This window comes from Haliaeetus albicilla, chromosome 16, assembly GCF_947461875.1.
Source record: "Haliaeetus albicilla chromosome 16, bHalAlb1.1, whole genome shotgun sequence".
In the NCBI taxonomy this organism is placed as follows: domain Eukaryota; kingdom Metazoa; phylum Chordata; class Aves; order Accipitriformes; family Accipitridae; genus Haliaeetus; species Haliaeetus albicilla.
In genome coordinates, this window is record NC_091498.1 from 32564557 (window position 1) to 32590246 (window position 25690).

Sequence of the window (25690 nt, forward strand, 5' to 3'; positions counted from 1 at the left end):
CCTCTCCACACGGGAGCTGCTTCCATTGCTATTTGGAGGGACTTCTCACCCATTTTGAAAACTGCGTTGGAAAAACAGTGCGAAAACATCCAATAAAGTCTGGAAACATTTTACACAGGTGCCTCCTTTCCCCTTACGGGGTGGGAGGACACTTTTAACCGCCTCAAACGAAGCACCGGCGCCCTGAGAGCACAGCCGGGGAGGACTCCACCAAGGCCGCAGAGGCCTTTGAGGGCTCCGGACCTCGAGTGCCCGAATCACAGGGCGAGGCCGCGGGAGGCGGGGAACACCCTCCCCGCCGGCGGCCGCCTCCCCTGAAAGCAGCTGCGAGGTGAAGCGCCGTCAAACCCGCCCGGGGAGCCCGCCATGGCCGCGGCTCCTTCTCTGAGGGGAGGAGCGCGCACAATCGCCCGCGGGGCGGGCCCGGCGCGCAGGCGGAGAGGCGCTCCTGCGCATGCGCGCGGGCCGCCCGACCGTTTGGCGGCCCGTTCGATTCAAACGGCGGCTGAGGGGGGGAGCGGGGCCGCCATGGAGGGGGAGTCCTCCCGCATCCCCGTCTACAGCGGGCTTCACCGCGCCGGGCCGCCCGCAGGTGCGTGTCCTCTCCAGGAGGGAAGGAGGGTTCTGCTCTGTCCTGCTCCGCCGGTGGGGCGCCGAGGTGGCGGAGGGCTGGTGTCCGGGTTAGGCCGATGCGGGGGCGGGGGGAGCGGTGTCTGTTAGGGAGCTCCGGCACTGCCTTGGTCTCAGGTGGCCGTCGCGAAGTCTAATTGCCGGCTTTATTCGACTGCTTTGTCTCTACGGCTTCGGTTAACTCTCTTTTTCTGCCCTCTGAGGAGGGCGGGCGGTTGCTGTTTGCCTCACGGCTCAGCCCGCCCGGGCAGTGCTGGGCCTCAGGAGAGCGCGTCTCCCGCTCACTGCACGCAGCGGCCCACGCAGGTTACAGATACTTTCCTTCGGGGGCTCTTGCTTCTATAAGGCTTTTGATACTGCTTACAGCGTTTTAGGAACGTGAGGCAGCCAGGCTTAATGTTAAAAACTTGGGAGCTAGTCTGCATCGGGGGAAACTGCCATGTTATTCTAGTGCTTATGGGTATGTCACCTGAAAAATACCTTGGGTGGGGGAAGCTTCTTAAACCCACTATGTGAACAAAGCTTTATATACTCAAACAGCTGTGGCTTAAGGCCAAATAAGCTCTACATAGAAACCTACTTATCTATAGTGTTATTTTAGGAGTGTACCTACTCATAGTGAATTGAAGTATGAAGCTCTCTTAGCTGAGCGCTTCAAGTGGGCTGTGTCTGTTTTGCTTCCAGTACTGAACAACTTTGCTTGGAGCCCTGTGGCATACTGTCTGCTTGATCTTGGGACCTCCCTTATTCTCATGCCTCTATTATCACTTTCAAACTTTGTCTCATTAGTGCTAGCCTAGTAACTGTGTTTTAACACTGTCTACCATCTGAGCTATCTGTGGCTTGTTCTGGACCCTTAATCCTGGGTTAAACTTGAAGACTGCCCTTAGTTGTCACTGCCTTCAAGTCTCCATTCTAGCCACATATAATTGTGATTTAGCTCAAATTGAAGATGTAAGAAATCCAGTAGTTCTGCATATTATGGTGGTTTCATGTAGACTGTAGTGTTTTCATTGTTGTCTTTTTCTTGCAGAAATGCAAATGGCTTTTCCTTCAAAGAAACAGTGCGTCAGCAAAACAGCAGATCTAGAGTTCAACAAAGATCCCAATTTTAACTTTAGCTCAAACATTCCTGCAGATGGTGTCTTCAAAGCTACAAACCAAGGGTAAATGAAAGTAAAATATTGATGGCTTTACTACTTGGCAAACATCCTAAAGACGGCTTAGCATTCTGGAAATTTTATTGGACCAACAGACTTGGTAATCTGAAAGAATTCAGTGGTCTTCTGGTAACTGTATTTTACCCATCTTTTAAGGTTGCCTAAATCTGCCAAGAAAGTGGAACCGCTTTCAAAGAAGACAGCTACAAGAGGGTATGTTTCCTGAAATTTCTGTTAGTTGCCCTCATGCAGTAATGATACCTCTTGGAGGGTTATGATGAGCTCTCACCCGTGTACAACTTTCTTGCCAAGTTTGCTGATTAAAGCTCTTGGTCAGAAACAAGAGCAAATGCTTCAAAAAGGGGCATGTTTGTGGAAGTAAAAGAGAAGGTGTATAATACTGATATTTTTGCCCCTAAATCTTTGATGTTTGACTCTACAGACCTCTCAACAGATACAAACTAGAATCAGAGCTGAAGACCAAGAATCAGCTGTTAGAAACAGCCAAACAACAGCTATATTCCAGACTAACAGGAGCACAGGTAAGGAAAGGGGTGGGGGGGAAATAAATAAATCATTGAGTAGTTCCTATATTCTGATCCTTACTGGGTCAGATCAAAGGATTGTCTTGCTCATTTTCCTGTCTCCATTGGAAGTCAGTAGAGTTTGGGTGGGCTGGGTTTTTCTCCTCTGATACCTGTGATATCTGCTAGAACCTGTTAATCAGCAGAGCTGCAGATGTATTTGGATGGATAATGCATCCAGATCACTGTTAAATAGTTATCAGAGCTCTAACTCCATTTTAAACTCATTGTGGGAGAATATTTCAAGTTCACAGCTATACACTTGCATGAAATTTTATTAAAACTGCCTTGATATTGCCAGATGCTTCCTACCTACATCAAGAGAAACTATAAGTAATCACTTGCCATTGATGGTTTGAGGTCTATTAATTCTTTTTCTTCTGTAGCTCCTAACATATGGTAGATAAGCTACTCAATTTCCTTATTCCTTTTGCCCAGTCTCTCCTAGCTTTGTTAACCCATCACGTAGTGTGGTGTGAAAGTGCATACAGTATTGAAGATGTAGGTTCGGGAATGTGTATGGTCTCATTTCAGTAACAAAGAACATTCTACTTGGATTTTGGTCACTGCTGTGCACTAAGTTTGAGGGATCCTGACCTCATTTTCTTCTGAGTATTTAATGCAAAGCTCAGTTTATATAAGCTTATGTTTCTTCATGTGCTCTTGTATCATATTGTTGCCTAATCTTTTAGTGTCTTTGTATTCTTCTGCAAGTTTTTTCCTGTCTGCTCAGCACTGGTGAGGCCAAACCTGGAGTATTGGTCCAGTTCTGGGCTCCTGGTAGAAGAGAGACATGGACATACTGGAGAGACTACAGCAAAGGGCCACTAAGATGATTAAGGGACTGGAGGAAAGGCTGAAGAAAGCTGGAACTCTTCAGTGGATTCTGTTTCAAACAGATTTGACTTTCTTGAATCAAGTTCAGATTCAGAATAGGCACTTTGTTATTCACAGCCTCTTACAGATCACTCTAGGACACACTTGGCACAATTTCTGTCATGTGCAAGAGGCCCTGCTGGCAACCTTCAGTTGTAAAAGCTCACTTTATTTCCTACTTCTCCACCAGTTACTAATCTGTGAGATGATCATTCCTGTTATCTCACAGCTTGATTTCTTTAAGAGCCTTTGAGACCTCCTATGAAATGTTCAAAAAGCTTCTGACACTATCAGCTGGATCACCCTAATCCACATACTTATTGATTCTCTTGGAGAATTGCATTCAACTTGTGAGGTTGATCAGCTTATCCAATTGCCTGGTAATATCTGAACTGTGTAGGGAAAAGCGCTGTGGCTTAAAGATTCAAAGATGCCCTTTTCTTCCCAATGTTTCTATGCTCTTCAATGCATCAAATGCTTGAATTATTTATATATATGAGAGGAAGCACAAGAAAAGATATGCTAGGATTCCCTAGAAAGAATTTATCTCTAGGGTCAAATTTTTCTGGTAATGGCTATGACATGCAGATGTGATAAACATATTAATCCTGTCAAGAAGCAGGAGTAAAGGTCTGCAAGACTAATTTGCTATGGTAGTAGAGACAGAAGGGCAAGATCTGATTCTTGGTCCTAGCAGAGCACTTGTTAAGCCATTAGCATCACACTCAGTATTACTGACTAACGAGGAGAAAATCTCCTTGGAAACTTGATTCACTTGCAACCTGTGTTTAATAACAGGGCATTATAAAGGAGTTAAAGGAGGAGAATGAAAGCCTGGTACAAGAAGTTGAGAAGCTCAAGAAATTTCAGGAGACTTGCATGGTGATTTTAGAAAGCAGAAGCATTGATCCTGGTAAGGACTATGCATTTCACATACCATCCTGGTACTCATTCTTCAGAACTCTTCCCGCCCCATTGTGACTGTTCATAAGACATTTGGACTCTGCTTCCTTGCAAAGGAAATACTGCTGTAACTCCAGGGGATGGGTTTTTTTCTAGCTTAAGAGAAAAAGCTGATTCCTGTAGTATGTCCTGTCCCAGACAAACTTAGAAAATAATTTAGTCTTTCTTGCTGTAGAAATTTACTTTGAAAAGCTGTTAGTTCTTACAAACAAAGCTATCTGTATATTAGAGGTTCACTAATGCACCTCATAAATTAGTTACAGGCAGCAACATTTTGGAGGAGGAAGAAAAGACACAAGAATGCCAGAAGCAGACAATGGTAAGAAAATTTTGAAATAGCGATAGGAGTTAAATGGGCTTTGAGAGGTTTGTGTGCTATTGCCCTTTTCTACTGATGTTGCGGAGACAGCTGCTGAGACTTGCATTTATTTGCATTATATTAAACTGTTTTCCTTTTGGCTCTTCAGCTGTTAACTGGGAAGCTCATAGAAGAATTGAGGCTATTTAACCAAACAGCTGCAAAAGAAAAGGAGGTGCTTCAGGTAAGAGTGTGACTTTGACTCAACCAGGTAATGAGTGCTTGCTGCTGAGTGAGAATTTGAAGGTTATTTTGCTCCTCCCAGTGCTGCTCAATTCTCCAAATGAACTAGACAGCAAAAGTCTGCAGTATTACTCATGTTTTGTTATACATGCATTAAGGAAACTGTATGTGTTGCTCCCCTTCTAAATAGAGGGCTTAAAGCAAAGTTTATGGCAGGGTAATGTTAATTTTCATCTCGGTCATTTCAAGCTGAATTGTATACAATTGAACTTGAAACAAGGTAGAAGGTGAAAGTGATATTAATGACCGATAGCTTTCAAGTTAGACTGAATCAATTCCAAAGTAAAGATGGATGTCAGTACTGGAAATGGAGCTGTCTCTGCTTAGACCAGCTCCTTGCAGGTGAGAGTTTTCAAGACTGTTGCAGGTGGTTGTAAGCACCACTGCCAGAATGCTGATCCACCAGTCTGGCTGTTACACTGGAATTCGGAAGATTTGATCTAACTTGGGAACTGTTGCAGACCGGTGACCTCGGGTGTAGTCTCTCCGGGAACTAAGTAGTATGCAAGCACAAGCAGCATCAATAATATTGTCTATATACTGACCAAAATAGTCATTAAATTACAGTTCTACAATTCTTGGTAAGAAGCTTAAGAGCTAGTCAATGAAACTGCTATTATATCAGACTTCCTAAACTTTGGTCACAGGTAAATTGCCATTTTCCTCAAGGAACAGAGGTACAAGCTATCCCAGTGAAGGTAGACTGATCTTAAGTTTAGCAGGCAAGACCCTGCTGAAGAGTTCAAATGCTTTAGTTGGAGCTGCTTTAGAACTTGGCTTTGCTATTCTGTACTTTAGTGTCAGTAAAATGTCGTGTGCCGTGACTTCTCTACACAGACAGCAATGGCTAAGTGGAAATCAGCGGAAGAAGAGAGACACTGGTCCCTGGAGAAGCATTCCTCCTTTCAAGCAGAAATTAAGGAATGTTCAGCAACGCTCGATGAGTTGGAGCTGCTCCTGGCTATGTGAGGCACAAGGATGGACTGTACTGTCTTTTTTTTTTTTTTTGACATTTTACTCCTAGTTGAGTGCTCTCTGCTTCACAAACCTAGTTGTTAACATTAAAGCAAGGAGCAGGTCCCTGCTCTCTGGTGGGACAGCACCTGCGGGGGGGTGGGAATGGGAAAGCCGGCCCGGCTGCCTGTGCTAGCACTTGTTGCTCTTCCCACATCTGCCGGGGCCTTGCCTGGACCTTTTTGTTACCGCACGCCTTGCTGCTGAGCGGCTCATCCGCCTCGATCGGTCAGCCTGTTGTAACTATTCGTGTTTTTAACCCATTAAACGTACTGGAAGGACGCACAGGACGCTGTTACCTCCCCGAGGCAGCGCTGCTGCTGCCGCCGCCGCCCACCTCCGCCTCCCTCCGCTTTCCGGGCCCCACCGGTGCAGGCGGGCGGCGGGGCGGGCCGCTCTCCCGGGGCCGGGCCGCGCCTGCGCGCCTGTCCCGGCCCGGGAACGGCCATGGCGGCGGCGGTGGTGATCGGACGGTCGGTGGGCGGCGCGGGATTGCGCGGAGCTCGGCGGCGCCAAACGTTGGGGCTGCTGCGGCGGGGCTGCGCGGGCTTGGCGGTGGACGACACGGTTAACGGGCTGAGCGAGGAGCAGCGACAGGTAGGGGCCCGTCCGCCTCTCCGGGCTGCCCGCGGACGGGCGCTGCCGGCGGCGGGCCGCCATGCTGCGGCTGGCGGGGGTGGCGGAGGGCGGCCCCGGGCCCCGGCGGCGCGCCTCCCCGCCGGGAGGGGCGGGGGTGTGCCGGGGATGGCGGGCGGTGATTGGCCGCCGCTGTGGGGAGCTGGCCTATCCCCGGGCGCGCAGAGGGGGCGTGGCGCGGAGCCCGGCGGCGAAGGCGCGCCCCAGACACGTGTCCGGCGGGAGCTGCGGGCGGCGATCGGCCGGGCCCCAGCCAAAAGGCGGGCCCCGGTGGTTCTGCCTCTTCCTCGTCGGGGGAAGGCGCTTCTTCACGATAAAACACCGCACGACGCGTAAAAGAAAGTCCACGGTGTTCAGCTTGGGCCTATTTGATCAGAAACAGTATCACCAAAGAAACAAATTAATTGGGTCTCGTCAAATCCTCTCAAATAGAGGTGTTGCAGCTCCCCCAGCTTGTTCCTTTGCCCAATAGGGGACCTAAAGCTTCAGGATAATAGTTTTTAGCTTTACTGTTTCCTACTGTGTTCGACAGCAGCCTAGTGTTAGCCATCGTAGCACTTACTCCCTGCTGCCCCAAGGCACAGAGTCAAAGGTGGTGTCTTGAGAGGGTGGGTCCAGACAGGCTGCTGCCAACGAAACTCTCTTCCTTGGTGCTTCTCAGGTCTGGAGCTATGGCCTTACTTTCTATGACAGTGCAAGCACACGAATGTACAGAATAAACTTGTTCTCCTTTCTTACTGCAGAATTATTCTTTGCCAAGTTTGTGTTCATGGTTTATAGCCTTATCAGCTCAAATTAACTTGATTTTTCTTTGTGCTTCTACATTCAGCAGGTGTAAAAGGAGGAAAATATTCTTGTAGTTCATATCTATCTGGTGGAAAAGCTGAAAAAAATCGGAAATCTTCAGTAGTGCTAGTGAAGCTGTAAAGTAACAGCACTGTAACTTAAAAACTGGCTTAGAGTATCAAGGATGTCTGAGTCTATCCCTCAATCTCTAATTGTTTAAGTTGTTTTTTTTTTATTACTATGGTTTTAGGCTTTACGCTCAAGTTCCCTGCTGTCAACTTTGTAACAATGGAAATGTATCTAATGTGTTTTGGGTTTGGTTTTTATAAGGTTTTAAAATCTATTAACAGGGGGAAAGCTTGTTTGGTCGTATTGGATTCCAAGGTCTAGGTGGCCATGGAAACTAACATATCTTCTTAACTGTAAAAAAGAGGGTGCTTTGGGTGTGGTGTTGAGAGAAAGACAGAGAAGCGTGGGGATATTTTGGTTTGTTACTTCTGCCCCTTCTACAGGCTCTGGTTATACAGCAGAGGCTTTCCGTCTCTAAGACTGTTCCTTCACCAGCATTAATTTGTGGGAATAAAGAACAAAAAGCAAAAATGGGATTATTAAGCTCTACCATAATATCTAGACAAAGTTTTTAAATTTTCATATTAAAAACACTTCAAAAGATACTGTATATATTTTCTTAGTATGTGTAGAGACTTCTGCAGAATACGTGTATGTAAGTATTCAGTTTTTAAAATTTAGAAAAAGATTTTGAGATTTTTTTTTTTAATGCTTGGATCAACGAGCATACCTGACTTTATCAAATTTTCCCTCTGTAGAAAATAGTAGGCTAGCTAACGTAGTTCCAGTTTGATACACTAATATGTTTTAATTAGTATGCATGCTTATTACAGGCATCTGCATATAATTAAATGAAACCGTAAGCAGCTACTGGATGGGGATAATACATCATAAGCTCTGTTCATCAGCTTTCAGAGTTTTCTGACCAAAAACATCCCCTGAAGCCCTAGTGCAGGCAAGTAGTTAAGTAGCATTCTCTCATGTTGGAGTAAGACTGTTAAGGTTAAATGCTGAAAGGAACTTGAGTACATCAGTATCTTCTCTTTTAAAGACTAAAGGGCCTTCCATATGGTCTTTCAGCCAGTAACCTGAAACATCGGTTTCCTTATCGTCTTGTGCTTCTGGGTTTGGGATCCTGGAGTCACCTGTCAGGGTGATGTTAGCAGTATCCTAGGGAAGAAGATGACAATATATTGATGAGATGTAACATATGTGTTTCTTCTCATCTCTTTTCCCAGCTTAGACAGACCATGACAAAGTTCTGTCAAGAGCATTTGGCTCCGAAGGCCCAACAGATTGACCAGGAAAATGAATTCAAAGGCATGCGGGCAAGTATTTCATGTGTGCATTTAAAATAGATGATATTGAAAGCCTGTCTGCACTTTGATCTGTACATTAATCCAGACAAAGAATCCTGGTCCACACCACAGGAACATATGCACTAACTTTTCAGACTTGAAAGCCATAGAGAAAACAATTTTTTGATTTCCTGTTTTGTCTTTTGTTAACAAAACTTCAACAACCTGGGGCAGAACCCAGCCAGCATGCAATTAAAAAAAAGAAAAAAAAAAAGTTTGATAATGGTCTCATTTAGATTCTTATAGTGGTATTTCTGCTTGGCTCTGTTCAGACTCCTCCTCTAATATGTGTTTTGTATTCTCCTAGCTAGGACCCTTTCTTGGACATCTGAGTTTCCTTTCAAATTTGTTGTGAAAATATTGTGTGTAAATGCTGAAACATAGGGTGGTTTGACTGTTGAGCTGAAACTTGCCTTCCTAATAAAAACAACAAATTCTGTGCAATAGGATGGTTTGATTGATGAAAATGAGAGACCTAACTATTGGTTTTCATAAGCTCCACAAGACTTAAAAAGCTCAGAACATCTGCTAGGATTTCCCGGAGCTCTGATGCTGACATTTTCAGGGATATATGCGCAGCTTTGAAGTTAAGTATATAAATTTAGTCTGGCGCACCAGATGTCATCCAGAGCTATTGGATAATAGTTTTTGAAGTCTGTGGAGACTATTCACTGATAACTCTCTTATCGCTGGACACTGAGGCCATGTGACAAGCATTCACCTGCATGTCCATCATGTTGCGGAGGAGAAGCTGCAAGTCTGAAGCAGCAGCGAAGAGATGGCCCCTCCAGCATACATGTGGTCCTCGTTGGTGACATCGTTTGCTACTGTATTATGTCATGGCTTCCCTCTTATTCTTGGATGCTGTGTGCCAGACACAGCTGATGTGTATGTCTCAAGTCAGCCAGCAGCTCTGTGCCTCGAATCTTGTAGCTGTCACTTGAGTGGTGGTATTGCCAGAGTGATAAATCTGGGTAATAGGCAAATGGAGGAGTCAGCAGTCAAGGAGGTCTTGTCCTCTAGCAGATGAACTTTGTAGCATACATGTCCAACTAAGCAAAACTCAGTAATGCTATCCAGTCCCCATGTGTGTCTCGTGTCCTGGAAGTCTTGAAAACCTACAGGTTATGTATTTGAGTGGCCCTTGTGGATTTGACTCCTTTAGCTTCACAAGTCCAAAGTGTTCTCAAATTCTTTGTTGTGGTCACCTTTTATAACTTTTCTCGTACCACCTGCAAGGCGGGCAGCACCTCTGTCTGCCTCAGCTGTAACATTCCCATTTTTTTAACCTCTCCTAAGGAGGCCTCTTTGGCTTTACTTATCAGCTTCTGTTCTACTTGAGGAGTTAAACTGCCAGCTAATAGCAACTCTTCTAAGTATTTCCAGGGTTTCAGTCATGGATCGCTTATGCTAACCACTCTTTGAGGCAGCCACAGGCTGATAGGCTTACGTAGTACTGCCAAAGCACGGTGACAAGGATGTGTGAAGTAAAAAGACAAGCATAAATTCAAGTCATAACATCCTAAATAATCTTTAGCAAGAGATGGTATATGGAAGCGTAGAAGTGTAGGTTTTGAAACCTACACTCCCTAATGGGAGGTTTTAATTCAACGAAGTTCTCCTTAAACCAGGCAATGAGTTAAATATTAGGACTTGTCCTTCCAGAACTAAACTTAGGTTGTGAATTTTCACTGAATTCAACAGACTACTCCCATGTGTAGCGTAACTAGCATCGTCAAGTCTGTCTGGGTCCTTAGTCCAAAGGATGGAGCTGCTGCAGGAGGCATAGGTATTGCTGTATTTATCTCTGAGATATCACAAGAATAAGGTAAACTGATGTGTCTGGTGAGCTACCTGGGAAAACTTCTTATGCTGATGCCCTGACAGCGAGTCTGGACTGATTGCTTGCTCTGTATTTGTAGGAGTTTTGGAAGAAACTTGGGGAACTGGGAGTTCTGGGGATTACAGCTCCTGGTAAGTCTGTTCCCACGTTTTACCTTCTGGTGGGTGATTCTTCAAACAAAAGAGAGCCTACTTAAACTCACCCTGTCCAGTTCATAACAGCTTTATCCATGATATGACATCCATTTTGTCCAGAAGCTCCTATCTTCATGTTTTTTAAAAACTCTTTTTGGCAACTTTGTTATTCTTCGTTGAATCAGAATCCTTTTTTCCTTGTTAGACTTCTGGATGATTACAAAATGCCATTTACAATTTAAAAGTTCTCTTCAGAAATGGTTTCTCCACATATAGGCAACTTGAACATGTTTGCGCTTCTCCAATATGAAGCATTTGCTGCAAGTTTTGAAGAACGAGAGCTATAGATAAAAGTATCCTAGAACAAACATCCATCTCTAATAGGAGAAGTTAGAGGGTATAAAACAATGTTGTGAAAAGCTGTGATAGCTAATGGAGAGCTGACCACATCCAACCAGTCAGAAAAAATCAGGGTAAATCTTATTCAGCCTTGTCCAGGTTAGTTGAAAAGTGTTTTGATTAATGTTATAGATTACCGAGGCTGCTGTGGTCATGCTGAATGCACTAACACAGTGTAATGAGGAGAAGCCCTTAGTGGAGAAAAGCAGCCAATGGGGCCTTTATTTCCCCATCGTAAAGTCTGTGTTTCTAGATGTGTGTGTGCAAAGGCTTCTGCAGAAGCAAGCTGAATAGCAATGTGTTGAAATAATGCCTCTGCATTTCTTTCAGTGGCACTGAGTCTGCTTGAAAGAGTCTGTATTTCTGCTTTCTTTCTCTTTACTCTTCCCAATTTACTGCTGCTCCTGTTTTTTCTCACTCTTACCTTCTTTCTTCTTTGATGTTGTGCCTGAGGCTTACAGCAGTTTCCCACACTATAAATAAGCCGTCCCCTCATGAGTCCTGTCCTTTTTGATTTCCTCAAAGATTTACCTCTAAAACCCTCCTATGCCCAGAATTTTTTGCCTTATTTTTGATTGTATAGCTATGTGCAGTTTCTTTATTGCCATTGGTTTTGTTGTAGGAGGTGGAGACTGGGATTTAGGATGTGAAGATAATGTGAAATCTTATGAGGGTGTATGCTCAATTAAATGGTATATTTGGGCACCAGTGGATCAAGTCTTTTAAGGGAGCATTTTAAATAACAGTGCTTTTTGTTTTCTTTTTAGAACTAAGAAGCTATGTTAGTTTGATGTAGTTTTCCATTTCTTTTATAAAGAGCTAAGTTAAAAAATGCAAATATGTAGCTACCATGGAATAATACTACAGGCATGTCATATATAAAGAGTAATTTTGAAAGGGCAGTGTCATTCTAAATCACACTATGGTTTTGTATTATATGAGAAGTTGTCTGGCAGGGTTATTTTCTTGTACCTTTTGGAGTACAAAGCAATCATGGGCCAGTACTGCTTACAGCAGGTAGTTACCTTTCCGTTCTTGAGGCAAGAGCACCAAACCCATCCGTTCCATAGGAATGAATAGAAAACTCTTGTTTTGGCATATATGAGAAATTGTTAAACCCGTCTTTTAGGATATTGATAGTAAAACCCCAAACTCTTATTTGTAGTAGAGAGAAGTGATTTCAGAGGGTAGAGAGCCCTGTAGATAAAGACATGAGTCAGAACGGGTGACATAGGAGATAAGACTGCATATAATGCCAGTGGCTATTGTGTTAATTTGATGAGTTGGGGGCAGTAGCCCTCTTTGAGCCCAGGCTGTGCATTCAGCTCTTTGGCCACTCTGAGCCTACAAACATATTTGCTCTTACCATTGTTGCTGCTTGCTTACAGCATTCATGTTGATGACGAGTAAGTGCTCCTGGATTACCTCCCTGACTACTTTGCAGTGTTTACATCCTTCTGTTTTAGTTCTAATCTTAGCAGTACAATCGCTTGCTTCTTGCCTGTAGAACAAAGCTTTTACATTGGGATGTGACTGTATTTGTGTGTATATAAATGTGTGTGTAGGTATATATATGTATATATTTATGTAGGCTGTCAGCTGCTCAAGGCCATTATGCATTTCTCAGCCTTCTCTTTTTTTCCTGCCTTCTCTCTCTCCCTGTTCTACTGTGCGCCTTTTTATCTTTACCACCGATTTTAGACTCAGCTCAGCATGCCTCGCTAGATTGCCAGCTCCGATGGTCATGCTGCTCCGTCTCACTTCATCCTCTCTTGAAATCCACATTCTTGCTACTGGTGAATTATAGCAGTTACATTTATGGATCATTCTCATTCTGAATCGGCCACCCATCAAAATGCTGGTCTCCTGCACATTTGTGAGCTTAGAGAAGTCCCTAGTGCCCCACTTTTTGAGTAGTTTGGGGATTCCTTACTTGTTTAGGCGTCCTTGTTAGGACAAACTTGGACTTTAAAAACTTTGCCTGTGTTCATTTGTCCTCTCACCGAATACAGGTTGCCACCTTGTGATTTAATCTTCATGATAATATTAAGGTTGCACTTAAGGATGGTTGATGAGAAGGACTCGCTATTGTGCAAGTGTTGGTAGCACGTTTTAGATGTACCCTTATGCATGTTATATGTATAAAACTATGCTGTACAAGTAAATTATTGATTATGCTGAAGAAGTAATATCACTGTGCCTTTAAGATAAGAAAACTGAAATTTAGAGAGGATGGGGAAAGCCAGAGGTGCCCAGCTCGGGGACAGTATCAGTCAAAACCAGAAGCTCTCTTGTAAGTCTCTTAGATCTCAAACAAAGCTGAGCCCGCCACTGGGATCTTGTGCGTGTGTCATATACTCTATGGTGGTTAACATGAAGTTTCTCTTCTCTCTTCAGTGGAATATGGTGGATCTGCTTTGGGGTATCTGGACCATGTGCTGGTGATGGAGGAAATTTCTCGTGCATCAGCAGCTGTTGGGCTTAGTTACGGTGCCCACTCAAATCTTTGTATCAACCAGCTGGTGCGTAATGGCAATGAGGCCCAGAAAAATAAGTACTTGCCCAAGGTATGTCGCTGGAATTGGGGTGGAACTGGAAAACATTTGGGTTTTGGCTGCATGCAAGGATGAGTGTCTTTCATGATGTGTAGCATCTTAAGCACTAGCTGATTTCAGCCACCCAACCTTAGGAAATGTTGTACTTGCCAAACTTGCCCTTCTCTAGCTTGTTAATTTTTTGTCTGTTAATCCATATTGACCTTGGCCTGTGCCTGTAGGCAACATAGTCCAGCTTTCTGGAGCTGTGTTACTAAATGAGGCTTTGAGGTGACACTGGATGATATTCTTCCAAATTCCCAAATTGTTTTGAGATTTCTGAATGAAAGTCACTGTTTTCCTATTTTATATTCTCCATTTCTCACTGCCCAAATTCTTGGTTTGCCTACGCTAATTAACTACATGTGAAACTTCATCATTTGGGGCATTGATGTTTGTGACTCAAAAGCATGTTAAACAGATTTCAGTATTTAAATGCATGGAAAAACTTAACTAGTACATTTAATCCCAGCTACTGAAATTTTCAGCAAAATTATCAGTGCAAGAAACTTGATTTAAACAACACGCAAAGTTCAGTGTCGCTTCCTGAAAGCATTGTGCAGCATGCTGATATGTAACCCTGAATTGTCCTCAGTGCTGCTCAGGTGAATTTTAATGCCCTCAGTAACTGCTTTCCAATGAGATGTGCTATCACTTTAGTTCTTACTTGTCTTGGTTCATGACAGAGTACTTAATGGTACTTAACTAGTTTTGAGCATATCATAAGACTTCTGTAGAAATGCACTGATGGATTGAATTGGTTGAACATGTATCTTAAGCATTGAGTCTCTTTTTTAAAAAACAAGAGATCAAAAGGAGGAGAAGATGGATAAAAGTACACATGGAGCAAAAGGAAAAAAAAAAGGCAAGGAGAAAAGGGCAGGATGAAAGGAACAGTGAAGAGGAAGCAACAGCTATGCCAGAGCCTGGTATGAGCAGGCACAGAAGGAGGGTGTCCATATGCTATTGTAGTGCGAGTGTGGGGGGACTGGGCTATGAGAACATTGCTAAGAACTTTGCAATCTCTTTTCATCCCCCTCATTGGCCTTTTGTGTTGAACAACTCTTGTTTATGTAAAAGGACAGTCATAAAGTGCAGAACAAGGAGCTTGTGAAAGGCATATGGCTGCCTGCATGGTTCTTTTGGCACCTTCCTGGAGATGGTGTTTTATAAGCAGGGCTGTACTCATCTAGCTCAGACATGAGTTGAGTCATCCTTCTTGCCCCACTGTGATTTGGTTCTGTTCCCTCAGCACAGCAGCACAAGGGAGCTCCCTGCTAGGACTCTACCAGGAGCAACGGCTCTCGTTTGCAGTTCTTGCATAGAACAGCTACTGTGGAGATTCAGTGCAGAAAAAAAAAAAAATTGGAAGGCAGGCTAAAGAGGGAACAGAAACAATGCTACTGTTCTTCCTTCCTTTCTTATATTTGTCTTCCAGCTAATCAGCGGGGAACACATTGGAGCCTTAGCAATGAGTGAACCCAATGCTGGATCTGATGTTGTATCCATGAAGCTGAAAGCAGATAAAAAAGGTAAAGCCTGTCACGTGCTGCCTGGATAGATAGCCAGCATAAATAATGTCTCCTGTAAATTTAGACTAACCTTCCCAACACCACTGAGATATGGTGCTTAGTCTTGCGTATACCAGGCCATATTTGCAGGCTTGTGCTGCCTCCCAGGAGACTCAATGTGTGAAAAAGCCAGGTAGTGAAGACACAAGGTGGGTGGTTGAAGGTCTAAAAGTGGATTTCTGATTGTGGTGGTGGAGGTTGGTGGTATGATGGAACCAGTGGTAGGTGCCTTAGTTTGTCAGGCATTTGTTAAACTGTCTTTGGACTCCAGAAACTAAGGAAATGAGTTTTCTTGAACTTGGGAAGGATTTGTGCCTGCCGTTTGTGGGGGTCTTAAAGAGCATCCTTGGAAGCCTGTTTTGAAATAATTAGAGTGAGGATATAGGTGTTGCTCTGTTGTGAGCTAACAGATTGCAGCTCTTTGCTTCTAGGAGACTACTTTGTTTTGAATGGGAACAAATTTTGGATCACCAATGGGCCAGATGCAGATGTTCTCATCGTTTATGCTAAAACTGATGTTAATGCTGTTCCAGCCTCCCGCGGTATAACTGCGTTCATTGTGGAGAGGGTAGGTTTAATAATTCTCACAAGCTTATTGTAATGTGATTTTTAAAGCTAACTGCTTCACCCTAACTGGCTCATTTAGAAGCCAGCTAGTTTTCTTTCTACATCTGTCAGCCCCTTGCTCAGAGACAAACTACTTTGTGCCTGAATTTTATAAACCCATGAGATTAGTCCTCTGCCCCAGTGACATGGCATACTGCACTGTCAGCTGGGCACTCCTGGATTTTGGTATCCAAGCATGTAACCAGTTTTTAGGGCTAGAAATGTAGAGAGAACGGACGAGATTGTAATATAAAAGGGCTTGCGTGCTGCCAAAAATTGCCAGAGATATTGGAGGCCTTATAAATATGTCCTACTATCCTATTATCTAACTTCATGTGTTTGTGGTTTGTTTGGTTTTTTTTAAGTCAAAACAATAAAATAGCTCCATTCATCTCTTTCTCCCATTTTCTTTCACTGCCCCTTTGGAATCCTGAAATGACCCAAACATGCATGCAAAGCAGAGCAGCCCAAAGGGAGAAGAAACAGGCTGTTCAACAGGGAGCCCTTGGAAAACAGGAATCTATTGGGTTTTTTCCTTCCCTTTTAATTATTTGAGGCTATGCTATACACATCTCTGTCACCACAAGGAAGCTGTAATAAAGTAAATGGTACTGGAAATACAAAATCTCGGAGATCAGTAAACCTTCTGATGGACTTAACCTGATGTAATGATTAGAACAGTTCAGTTACTGGCAAAGCTTGCAACCCTTACTCGAGAAGAGTCAGTGCTGGCAGCTGTCCAAATAATTTATTTATTTAATATTTATGTGCATTAGAAAATAGATGCACTCAGTTCATACGTACCCCCGACGTGTGCATGTTTCTCTGCTCATTTGCTTCCTCCGCGCTTGCACTTACACCATTCTTGTTCCCAGAGCGGGCAGTTTATTTGGACTCCCTTCTGGTACCCTATGCATGTTCATGTGGTCAGGGAAATTTCACAGACATGTAGTGATTTTATTTAGACTGTCAGAATTAAGATTTGAAATGTATTTTGAATGTCTTGACCTTGCAGGGAATGCCAGGTTTCAGCACAGCCCAGAAGCTCGATAAGCTGGGAATGAGAGGGTCTAATACCTGTGAATTGATCTTTGAAGACTGCAAGATCCCTGGTGAGTTGGGTTGAAATCATGGCAGTATGCATGTGCTGGTTTCCTGTCTTCTTGATCAGATAAATTGGATCACTAATTACATGCGTGTTCAGACTGTGACCTAGAGGGCTTTGCAGATGGTTATCTGCTCTTTGGCAGCCTCACAAGAGAGCTGGTGTAACTGGAAAAGTGCAATCTGCTGGATTGCAGTGAATGAGCACATCCCTTGTTAGGTCACTCCTGTTTCACCCTCATGGACCGAACTCTTAACGACTGCTTCTGCAAAGCCTATGTGAGGCTTCCAAAGAAACTTGTTTATTTCCATTAGAGCTTCCCATCTTGTATATTGGAGAGCTTATTTGCCTTGAAGTTGTTTGGTTGGTTTTTTTTCTCCAAAATCACTGGAGACTATCCAACAGACTTCTGGTTTGCCTGTAACATTTCTGAGTTCTTTTGGGGTCAGGGCCTGAGAATGGACAGGCCCTTTTTTCTTTCCCCCGTTAGTTAGTACAGCAGGGGCCACAGTAATGGCCATTTTTGTTACTCTGGTGGCTATTTTTGTTGATAGAAAAATTACAGCCTCTATACAGCAAGTGGAGGAGATGCCTTATCTGGACTCATGAAAATGCTAATTGCATATTGGCAGAGCAAGTAACTCTCCTGCTCCCCATACACCACCAAAAGCTGCTTTGCAGTAAGTGGAAGAGTTTCAGCTGAAATCTGACATTTCTAACTTTATTGGATCCCTCCACTCTGAAGTCAGAAAGGCCAGTGCCCCAGTCTTCAGATCATCTCCTGGGTAATCATCCGTACAGAACAGCATGTTCTCATGGTAACAGGATTTCCATTTTCTCATCACTCAGAGAAGAACATCATTGCAGTGTTGAAAGTTAACATGCTTTGCACTCTGGCCATTAATGCTGCTTCTGATCTTCTGCCTTGGAAGCTGAACCAGTTTGATGCTGTTTCATATGTCTGCAGGATCTTTCTCTCAGGTCAAGATGTCCTCTAGCACTGCAATTCCATCCACTTTAAAATACGTGGGTTTCACTGTCAGCCATGCTCCGCTGAGTGGCTCGTGTTTTTCTCATAGTAACTGTTGTCCATGGATTCATTTGGTCATGTTGCATTGGTTCAGAGCCCCAACTTTTTTTTTTTCTTTTTTTCCTGTGATGCAGCCAGCAGGTCTGCCTCCCTTGTGCAGTCAGCACGCATGTCCTCCAGCTCACCACATACCTATCCATCCCTTTTCCCGGGACGTACAGGAAAGTGTTCAGGCTATTCAGTCCTTTTTTAGCTGCAAGATGTCATTACTCATGAACAGCTTTGTCACTTTATTATTACTGATGCTGGCGTTTGTGTTCTGTTCTTCAAAGTAATGTTTGCTATTAGTATTTTTCTTTCTTGTCTGTGGGGCTTTTGAACTTTTTCTCTGAAAGCCAAGCTTCATTCTTCTTCCTCTTTCTAGTTCCAATATCATGATGATGGCCCTGCAGAGGCTGCATTTCTCCATACATTACATCAATGTGCTTTTCAATAAGCAGGAGACAATGCAGTCCATGAGCTTGTGCCCCTGAAAAACAGATTGTTTATTTCAGGAGACTATCTGCATTTATCCAAGTCCTGTATCATTTTCACTTTGCATATCACACCTCTGGATCTCTTGTGATCCCACCTGGAGTACTACATCCAGCTCGGGTGGCCTCCACATAAGAAGGATATCGACCTGTTGGAGCGAGTCCAGAGGAGGGCCGTGAAGATGATCAGAGGGCTGGAGCACCTCTCCTATGAGGATGGGTTGAGATAGTTAGGGTTATTTAGCCTGGAGAAGAGAAGGCTCCTTATAGCAGCAGCCTTCCAGTACCTAAAGGGGGCCTATAAGAAAGCCAGAGAGGGACTTTTTACAAGGTCATGTAGTGATAGGACAAGGGGTAATGGCTTTGAACTGGAAGAGGGTAGATTTAGATTAGGTGTAAGGAAGAAGCTCTTCACTGTGAGGGTGGTGAGGCCCTGGAACTGGTTGCCCAGAGAGGTTGTGGCTGCCCCATCCCTGGAAGTGTTCAAGGCCAGGCTGGACGGGGCTTTGAGCAACCTGGTCTAGTGGAAGGTGTCCCTGCCCATGGCAGCTGGGGTGGAACTAGAGGATCTTTAAGGTCCCTTCCAACCCAAAACATTCTGTGATTCTGTGATCAAAGCCTGAAGCAAATGTCAGTTCTATGCGGTGTGATCAGTGGACAATCTCTCCAGCTACAAAGCACAGTTGTCAGTCTTTAAGTTCTCTCCTGATTGTAAGAGTACAGCCTTACCGAGATGCCGATATTTTTGTTCCTGCTTCTCTTTTTATGCTTGTTAACATCAGTGCATACTTTAGATTGTCCCAAAGTGAAAGAGTTTCTTGAGGTTTTTTTCTCAGCCCATTATCTAATGTGGCTATTTTCCTGTTCCGTTTTCACAGAAATACTACTTGTCTTTTTAAAGTGTTTATTTATAACAGCTGCAATGTTCTGTTCAGCCGCTCACAGAAGGGGGGATAATGGTTATTTGTATTCTCCAATCTCAGAAGACTAATATATATCACTCCAACATGTGGTAAGTGGTGAGCTTTGACTGCTTGCCTGTGTAAGCTTTGGTTCCTGTATTGGGAATGCTCAGAGAGGTGACCCAAGCATATCAGACCTGGATGTGCATTCATTTCAAATACACACTCAGTAGACATCAGATGGTAACGCTGTCAGTTTGGGTTAGGCACAAACTAATGGGATGGTGAAGGGGACTCCCAATTTGTCCTCCCAGGCTATTAAGTCTGCTGTTCTTGTTGGTACAAATGCTGAGCTGGAAAATCTCTGGAGAGCACCTTACTCTTAGAAAATAGGCAAGAGAATAGCAGTGATTGTAGACACACTTTACTGCCTCTACTGCCTTTGTCTTTTGGGCTTTGGTTGGATTGGAAAGACATTTCAGTGGTAGGAAGTATATGTATCAAAACTCAGCGCCTGTCTAGCTCATCCTGAATGTTTGGGTCTCAAGCCAAAAAGAAAGGTGAAGGGGACTTGAAAGTTTGAATTTTCTCCCCAGTGAACACAAGCCCTCAGACAATAGCTTATCTTAGTTTTGCACATAAGTAAATCACTTTCCTTTGCCAATTGCAGCTGAAAACGTCTTGGGGACACTGAGCAAAGGAGTCTACGTTCTGATGAGTGGATTGGACCTGGAGAGACTCGTGCTGTCTGGTGGGCCACTGGGGTAAGGGTTTGTCATCTTTTGTAACGCCAGAAGTATCCTTCACAATCACCTACCCCACTGGGTCTCCAACTGGGATTGCAGATCTCAGTAGGAAACAACTTGGATGGGGAACTGAAATACTGGGGCAGCTTCTGAGAGAAGAGGAAATGCGGCTGGGAGGAGGCAGCTGGGTCGGAGTTGTGGGAAGGAAGCCAGAGCAGGAAGATCCTGTAGCTGCTGGGTGCTCTAGCTGTGACTCCTGATGGAGGGGACTCAGCTCTGCACTCCCAGGCAGCCACAGCTTGCTCTGCATGTGCTCCACCTTTTCCTTCAGCTCTCGTCACCTCTCTACTCCTCATGCAGTTTTTTTCACTTTGAAAACATCTATATGGAGCAGAGGGGCAAGGGATAGAAGAAGCAATGCCAGAAAGAAAGTTTGCAAATCTCTGCCTTCCAGTGTAGCACAGGCCACAGACCCTCCAGAGCATGCTTTTGAAATTATTAGTCTTGATGTAAACATTTCCAGAGATGATAAATCTGCCTTGGTCCCCAATTGCTTGCTTGGGTATCCCTACAGTGTGTATTACTCTGGGAATAACCAGCTTATTTGCGTTACTGATTCTTTAAAATCTAAAACATTATCCAGGCTGTCACACAGAAGGACCACTGGGCTGGGTAAAGGGTTTGTTCTTCATTTATTTAGCCTTTAAGCTCCCTGGTAATTATTTTTACCCTACAGTCCTTTTGTCCTCCCAAGTGGTCTCTCTGTACTAATCCTCATGTGGAAAAACTATCTTCCACAAAGCAGAAGGAGAGTTTTTCACCCTTCTTTTTCTTGTCTGTGCTTTTTTTATGGTATTGGCTAGTACTTCTTGAGTTGGTAGTCTCTGGAGATGAAAGGCAGCACAAACTGTCCTGGCTACAGTTTTAAGAAAGCTCTTTGACATTTTTTCTCAGTCCCCTGAATTAAGAAGGTAAGACCTTACCACAAGATGTCCCAAATGAGCAATGTGTAGAGCACTAGGGAATAAAATGAGACCTTTGGATTTTATTCTTAGCATTGTTTGAGTGGAGCTATAGGAAGACAGCAGCATATCATTTTAGGTATGAGAACCTTTTTGCTTTAGATTGCGCTTCCAAGGTTTAATTATTATTAATAGTTCTGTTTTCCTTTTCCTGCATATCTGTGCTTTTCTTAGGCTCATGCAAGCTGTTCTTGACCATGCAATTCCATACCTACATGTCAGAGAAGCATTTGGACAGAAAATTGGCCACTTCCAGGTGAGGCAGAAAAGCAATTGGTAATTTTTGTCGCCTTGCTTTTCTCTTTAAAAATGAGAAGACAAAGAGCTCTCTTGTGGGAGGGCTTTGCACGGAGAAAGTTGCCTGGAATTTGTGCTGGGGCTGCATGATGTAATGATGCGGTGAGAAGGTGAAAGGATCTCTGAGCCTGTTTACCTGAGGCCAGTGTTAGTGGGTGAGGGCCTGCGACTGACATCTGGGAGTCTGTGAATTGACAGAACCTCCAGCTCCCTCATATGTCTGCTGAATCCACATCTTCTCATTTGTCTAGTTTCTCTGAGGTAGCCTGGGGATGGGTGATCCCTGGTGCTCAAGCAGAAAATAATCTTCCCCTTGCTCATGTTAATGTCTCTCGTCTTCTGCGACATGCAGCTCATGCAGGGCAAAATGGCTGATATGTACACACGGCTGATGGCGTGTCGGCAGTATGTCTACAACGTGGCAAAGGCCTGTGACCAGGGCCATTTCAATGCAAAGGTGAGCTTGCTTCTACCTGGGCAGTGTCTGCTGGGGGAATTCCTTTCCCTTTGGTCCCAGATTGTGAGCAGGGTGTAGGTTGTGTACTGGCGGTTAAAATGACAGCCCTAAGTGCTTGGGGTTTTTCCCCCAAAGAAAAAGAAAGCCTTGTTCTACAAGGCAACAGATTTAACAGCATCAGTAGGTGTTTATTAGAAGCCCAAACACAATATCCTGGCTATTGTCAGGGGCTGTAGCCCTTACATTCGGAGGTGTTGTCATCTCCACAACTGGCACTGTCACCACACCTCTATCAAAGGAGGGGACTGAGTGTTTAACAGTTGAAGCACAGAGCCCTGCATCCCAAATCAAATCACCTTGCTCTCCTGTGGGTGTGATGTGCATTTGTGAGAGACTGGCTCCCTTGCTGCACTTTTTTTTTTTTTTTTTTCATCTTCATGTGGCCTTTACAGACCTGACACAAGTGTTCTGTAGTGACAGAAAGACTGCTGCAGCTTCCTATGTGCTGGGGAATGAATCCTGTGCCTTTGTGATCAGGTAGTTCAGGCTTGTTAGCAGGTGTCTGTAGAGTAATGGAAAGGTCAGAGCAACACGGAGATTGGAGATGGGCAGGTGACACCTTTCCTGACTGTCATCATTGTGACTCTCCTTTAGGACTGTGCTGGAGTGATCCTGTATTCAGCAGAGTGTGCTACCCAGGTGGCTCTGGATGGGATTCAGTGTCTGGGTAAGTCACTGGCAGTGTTCGTTTCTTTGAGCTATTGCTGGAGAGAGCCAAGCGCAGTGCAGGAGCAGTGCTCTCTCCCATCCCACCCTCAGCCCCTGAAATCAGAGAGAAGAAATGACTTTTAACTTCTTTTTGATTGCAGGTGGGAACGGTTACATCAATGACTATCCCATGGGGCGTTTCCTTCGTGATGCCAAGCTCTATGAGATAGGGGCAGGCACCAGTGAAGTGCGCAGACTTATCATTGGCAGGGCGTTTAATGCCACTTTTAAGTAACGTCTGCCAGTGGAGGGGCAGCACCCTGACCACCATGAGGCCTTTGACCATAGAGGCTGGAGCGCACAATTCTTGTTCTTCCTGCTTGTGATTCTGGGATCGTCACTTGTGGACTCTCTTCTGTCTGCTCTGTGAACAGATGCTGCTGGACTGGGCTTTGACAAAATGAATCGGACGGTAGCATGGAAGGAAAAGTGTTTTTTCTCTTCTCATGATCATCCTGTTTATAAGCCATCCTGATTCTCAGTGTTATGGGGCTGAGGTTCATCCAGGGAACATGCCATCTTTGAAGCAGGCTGGTGAGCAGTATGCCTGAAATAAGAGGAAGCCATTGCTGAGCAAAGAAAGTCAAACCCCAGCCCCAAAAATGGACACAGAGGGAACAATTTTGTTCTTTTTAAAAAAACTGAGTGCCATTAAATAGCTAGCATTTTACAATATTACCAGTGGAAGGTGAAATTTCCCACTGTGACCTTCCAATGGGATTAATAACTTCCATTTTGGGAACTTGACACCAACCACATCATGGGGGTGGCTGTCATGAACACTCAAGCATCATTGATGCACAAGCAGTGTTTTAGGTGATGATTCCTAAAACCTCATTAAAATACCACATCTGTTTCTTTGCATACTTCCTTTCCTATTCCTGCTGCTTCTCAAGATATTTTAGCACAGCCCCAAGTCTTTGCTCCTCTGATTGACTACCTCCTGCTGTGTTATTCATTCAGAGGTGTCACCATCCATCATTCTGGTAACAGTTAAAATGTCAGACCTGTATTGTGACATCCATGAATGAAGCAGGCAGGAGGTTGACTTTTTGGGTTGGGGTTATTTGTTTTTGTTTTTTGGTTTGGTTTTTTTTTTTTCTGAAGGTTGTTCTTTTATCAAAAGCATGTACTCACACTCCACCTTCAGTTGGTTAAAGAAGTCAGAGCGAGCACAGCAGTATTTGTGGGTGTTTTCAGTGCATACTATATGCAGCAAATTGAAGTTTACCTAGCCTTATTAAAGAAAATGGCACAGTATACTGCCAGCCTTAAAGAGTGAATCACAAAGAAAAATCAGATGTTGTAAATATGACAGAACAATTAATTAAACAGTTGCCATGTAGGCAATCTGCCAGTAAAAAAAAAAAAAGGAGCTTAAAGCTTTGTGGTTTGGTTTTTTTTGTTGTTGTTGTAGTTGGCATCTATCTATACTAGGTGATGGTAGACTAAAAAGAATTTTAAAATGCCACAGATTCAAGAAAAATTCGTCTTCCTGAATTGCCAGGTAGGTCACCAAGTGTTTATAGAAGTTATAGAACTTCACTTTATCCAGAAATAGAAACAGCTTCTGAAGTCATGGTGGTAGTGCCTTCTTCCAAAGCTTCATGTTTATTCAGCTGTGGTGGATGGCTGTCACTCTGGAGGTGTCCCAGGGTTTGATTTTCAACCTTAATCCCTGGATGGAGGTAGCAGAGAGTGGACAGAGGTGACCTGTCAAGAATATCTTGTTGAGCTGCGCCTGAAAATGCTTTGGAAATGAGCCTTGAAGTGAAGTGCATGTCACATGTGAAACACTAAGTGTGTTACTGTATGTTAAGAATTTATTTATGTGACCAGACACTTATATTTTATCACAGAATGATTACAGATGTTGTCTGCTCTTGTATGTGCAAGTCACAAAACTGCTGCAGCTGCTACAGCCCAGTCTAGTGTCCCATGAAAGCCTGAGGGCAGGCAGGAGTTTTTGGATTTGCCCACGCGATTCGGGTAGCAGATTCCTGCTGTGATGAGTAAGGGTGGCTGCGCAGCCCCAAACCCCTCAGCCCTCGTCCCTCCCAGCGCTGCGGGCTGCCCATGTTTTTTCCAGCAGTCTGTGACCAGGGCGGGTATGCAGCAATGGGTGCTGCAGGGCTCAGCTGCTCTCTACAGTAGCTGCAGTTTTCTGTGTCCCAGTAAAATGGCAAATCTAACCAGAGAGGTGGTGGGAGCGCTTGCAAGGGCAGTGAGGAGCACAGGCACAGCGTCTCCGACACGTATCGGAAGCTCATATTTTACCTGTATGTTTCTTCAGCTCTTTGATATGGGAATGAATCACTGCAATTTTCGTTGAAGACTCAAAAGATCATAGGAACTGAATCACTGTGTTATGATCCATCTCTGGCCAGAGGAGCTTCTCTAACAAGTGTTAGAGCCTCGCCAGGATGTTGTGAGATTCAGACTGGTAAAAATAGGTTTTCTAAGGTGGAAGGAACCTGCATATTTTTAAACCTGTCCTCTAACATTGGAGAGGTCTAATTTTTAATACACATAATAAATAATGCCTTCACTTTCTAGGTTGATCGGTACCTTGGAGTTAAACGTAAAATGAATCAATGTCTAACGCATCATGGGACAGGGTGGAGGGAGAGATTCATAAATCTTAAGCAGGGTTATGTTAATCAAATCTCACTTCCACAGCAGCACTGCATGGGCTGCCTTGGGAAAGGGCTGCCTTTCCTTGCACTGAGCAGGTTTCGCTGTGGTATAAAAAGAAGGGCTGGGGAGGGCTCTTCAGGGGATAGGGTTTTAATCTATATATGATACTAATAAAATAAGCGCTTGCTGGGTGGTCTGTGCTCCTCAGAGGGCACATGCAGACCTTGCCTGGTACCCACTGCAGCGCATTGGGGCTGGCAGCAGCAATGGGTACAGCGTTTCTTTCCCTTGTTGTCCCTCCCTCTTTCTTACCAACCATGGCTTTTTCCCCTAACTCTCATTTTAAAAAACATATATTTATAGTGAATA

The 25690-nt window shown here is 44.1% G+C and overlaps 2 protein-coding genes across 3 annotated transcripts; both read left to right on the forward strand.

Moving 5' to 3' along the window:
- The first annotated feature begins 445 nt into the window (after positions 1-445).
- On the forward strand, positions 446-6110 carry KNSTRN (kinetochore localized astrin (SPAG5) binding protein). The gene is made up of 8 exons (XM_069804373.1): positions 446-592; positions 1664-1796; positions 1947-2003; positions 2233-2332; positions 4049-4163; positions 4471-4532; positions 4681-4755; positions 5652-6110. The coding sequence occupies exons 1-8, from the start codon at positions 529-531 to the stop codon at positions 5781-5783; spliced, it is 738 nt and encodes a 245-aa protein (XP_069660474.1). The 5' UTR covers positions 446-528; the 3' UTR covers positions 5784-6110.
- A 129-nt stretch (positions 6111-6239) lies between these two features.
- Positions 6240-24553, forward strand: IVD (isovaleryl-CoA dehydrogenase). 2 transcript variants are annotated; one of them, XM_069804371.1, is made up of 12 exons: positions 6240-6425; positions 8558-8647; positions 10600-10651; positions 13451-13620; positions 15086-15179; positions 15650-15786; positions 16840-16936; positions 20065-20158; positions 21337-21418; positions 21812-21916; positions 22571-22643; positions 22786-24553. In XM_069804371.1, the coding sequence occupies exons 1-12, from the start codon at positions 6276-6278 to the stop codon at positions 22917-22919; spliced, it is 1278 nt and encodes a 425-aa protein (XP_069660472.1). In that variant the 5' UTR covers positions 6240-6275; the 3' UTR covers positions 22920-24553. The 2 variants fall into 2 exon arrangements, with proteins under 2 accessions (XP_069660472.1, XP_069660473.1); XM_069804372.1 differs by lacking the exon at positions 6240-6425 and adding an exon at positions 8153-8274.
- Positions 24554-25690: the final 1137 nt, after the last annotated feature.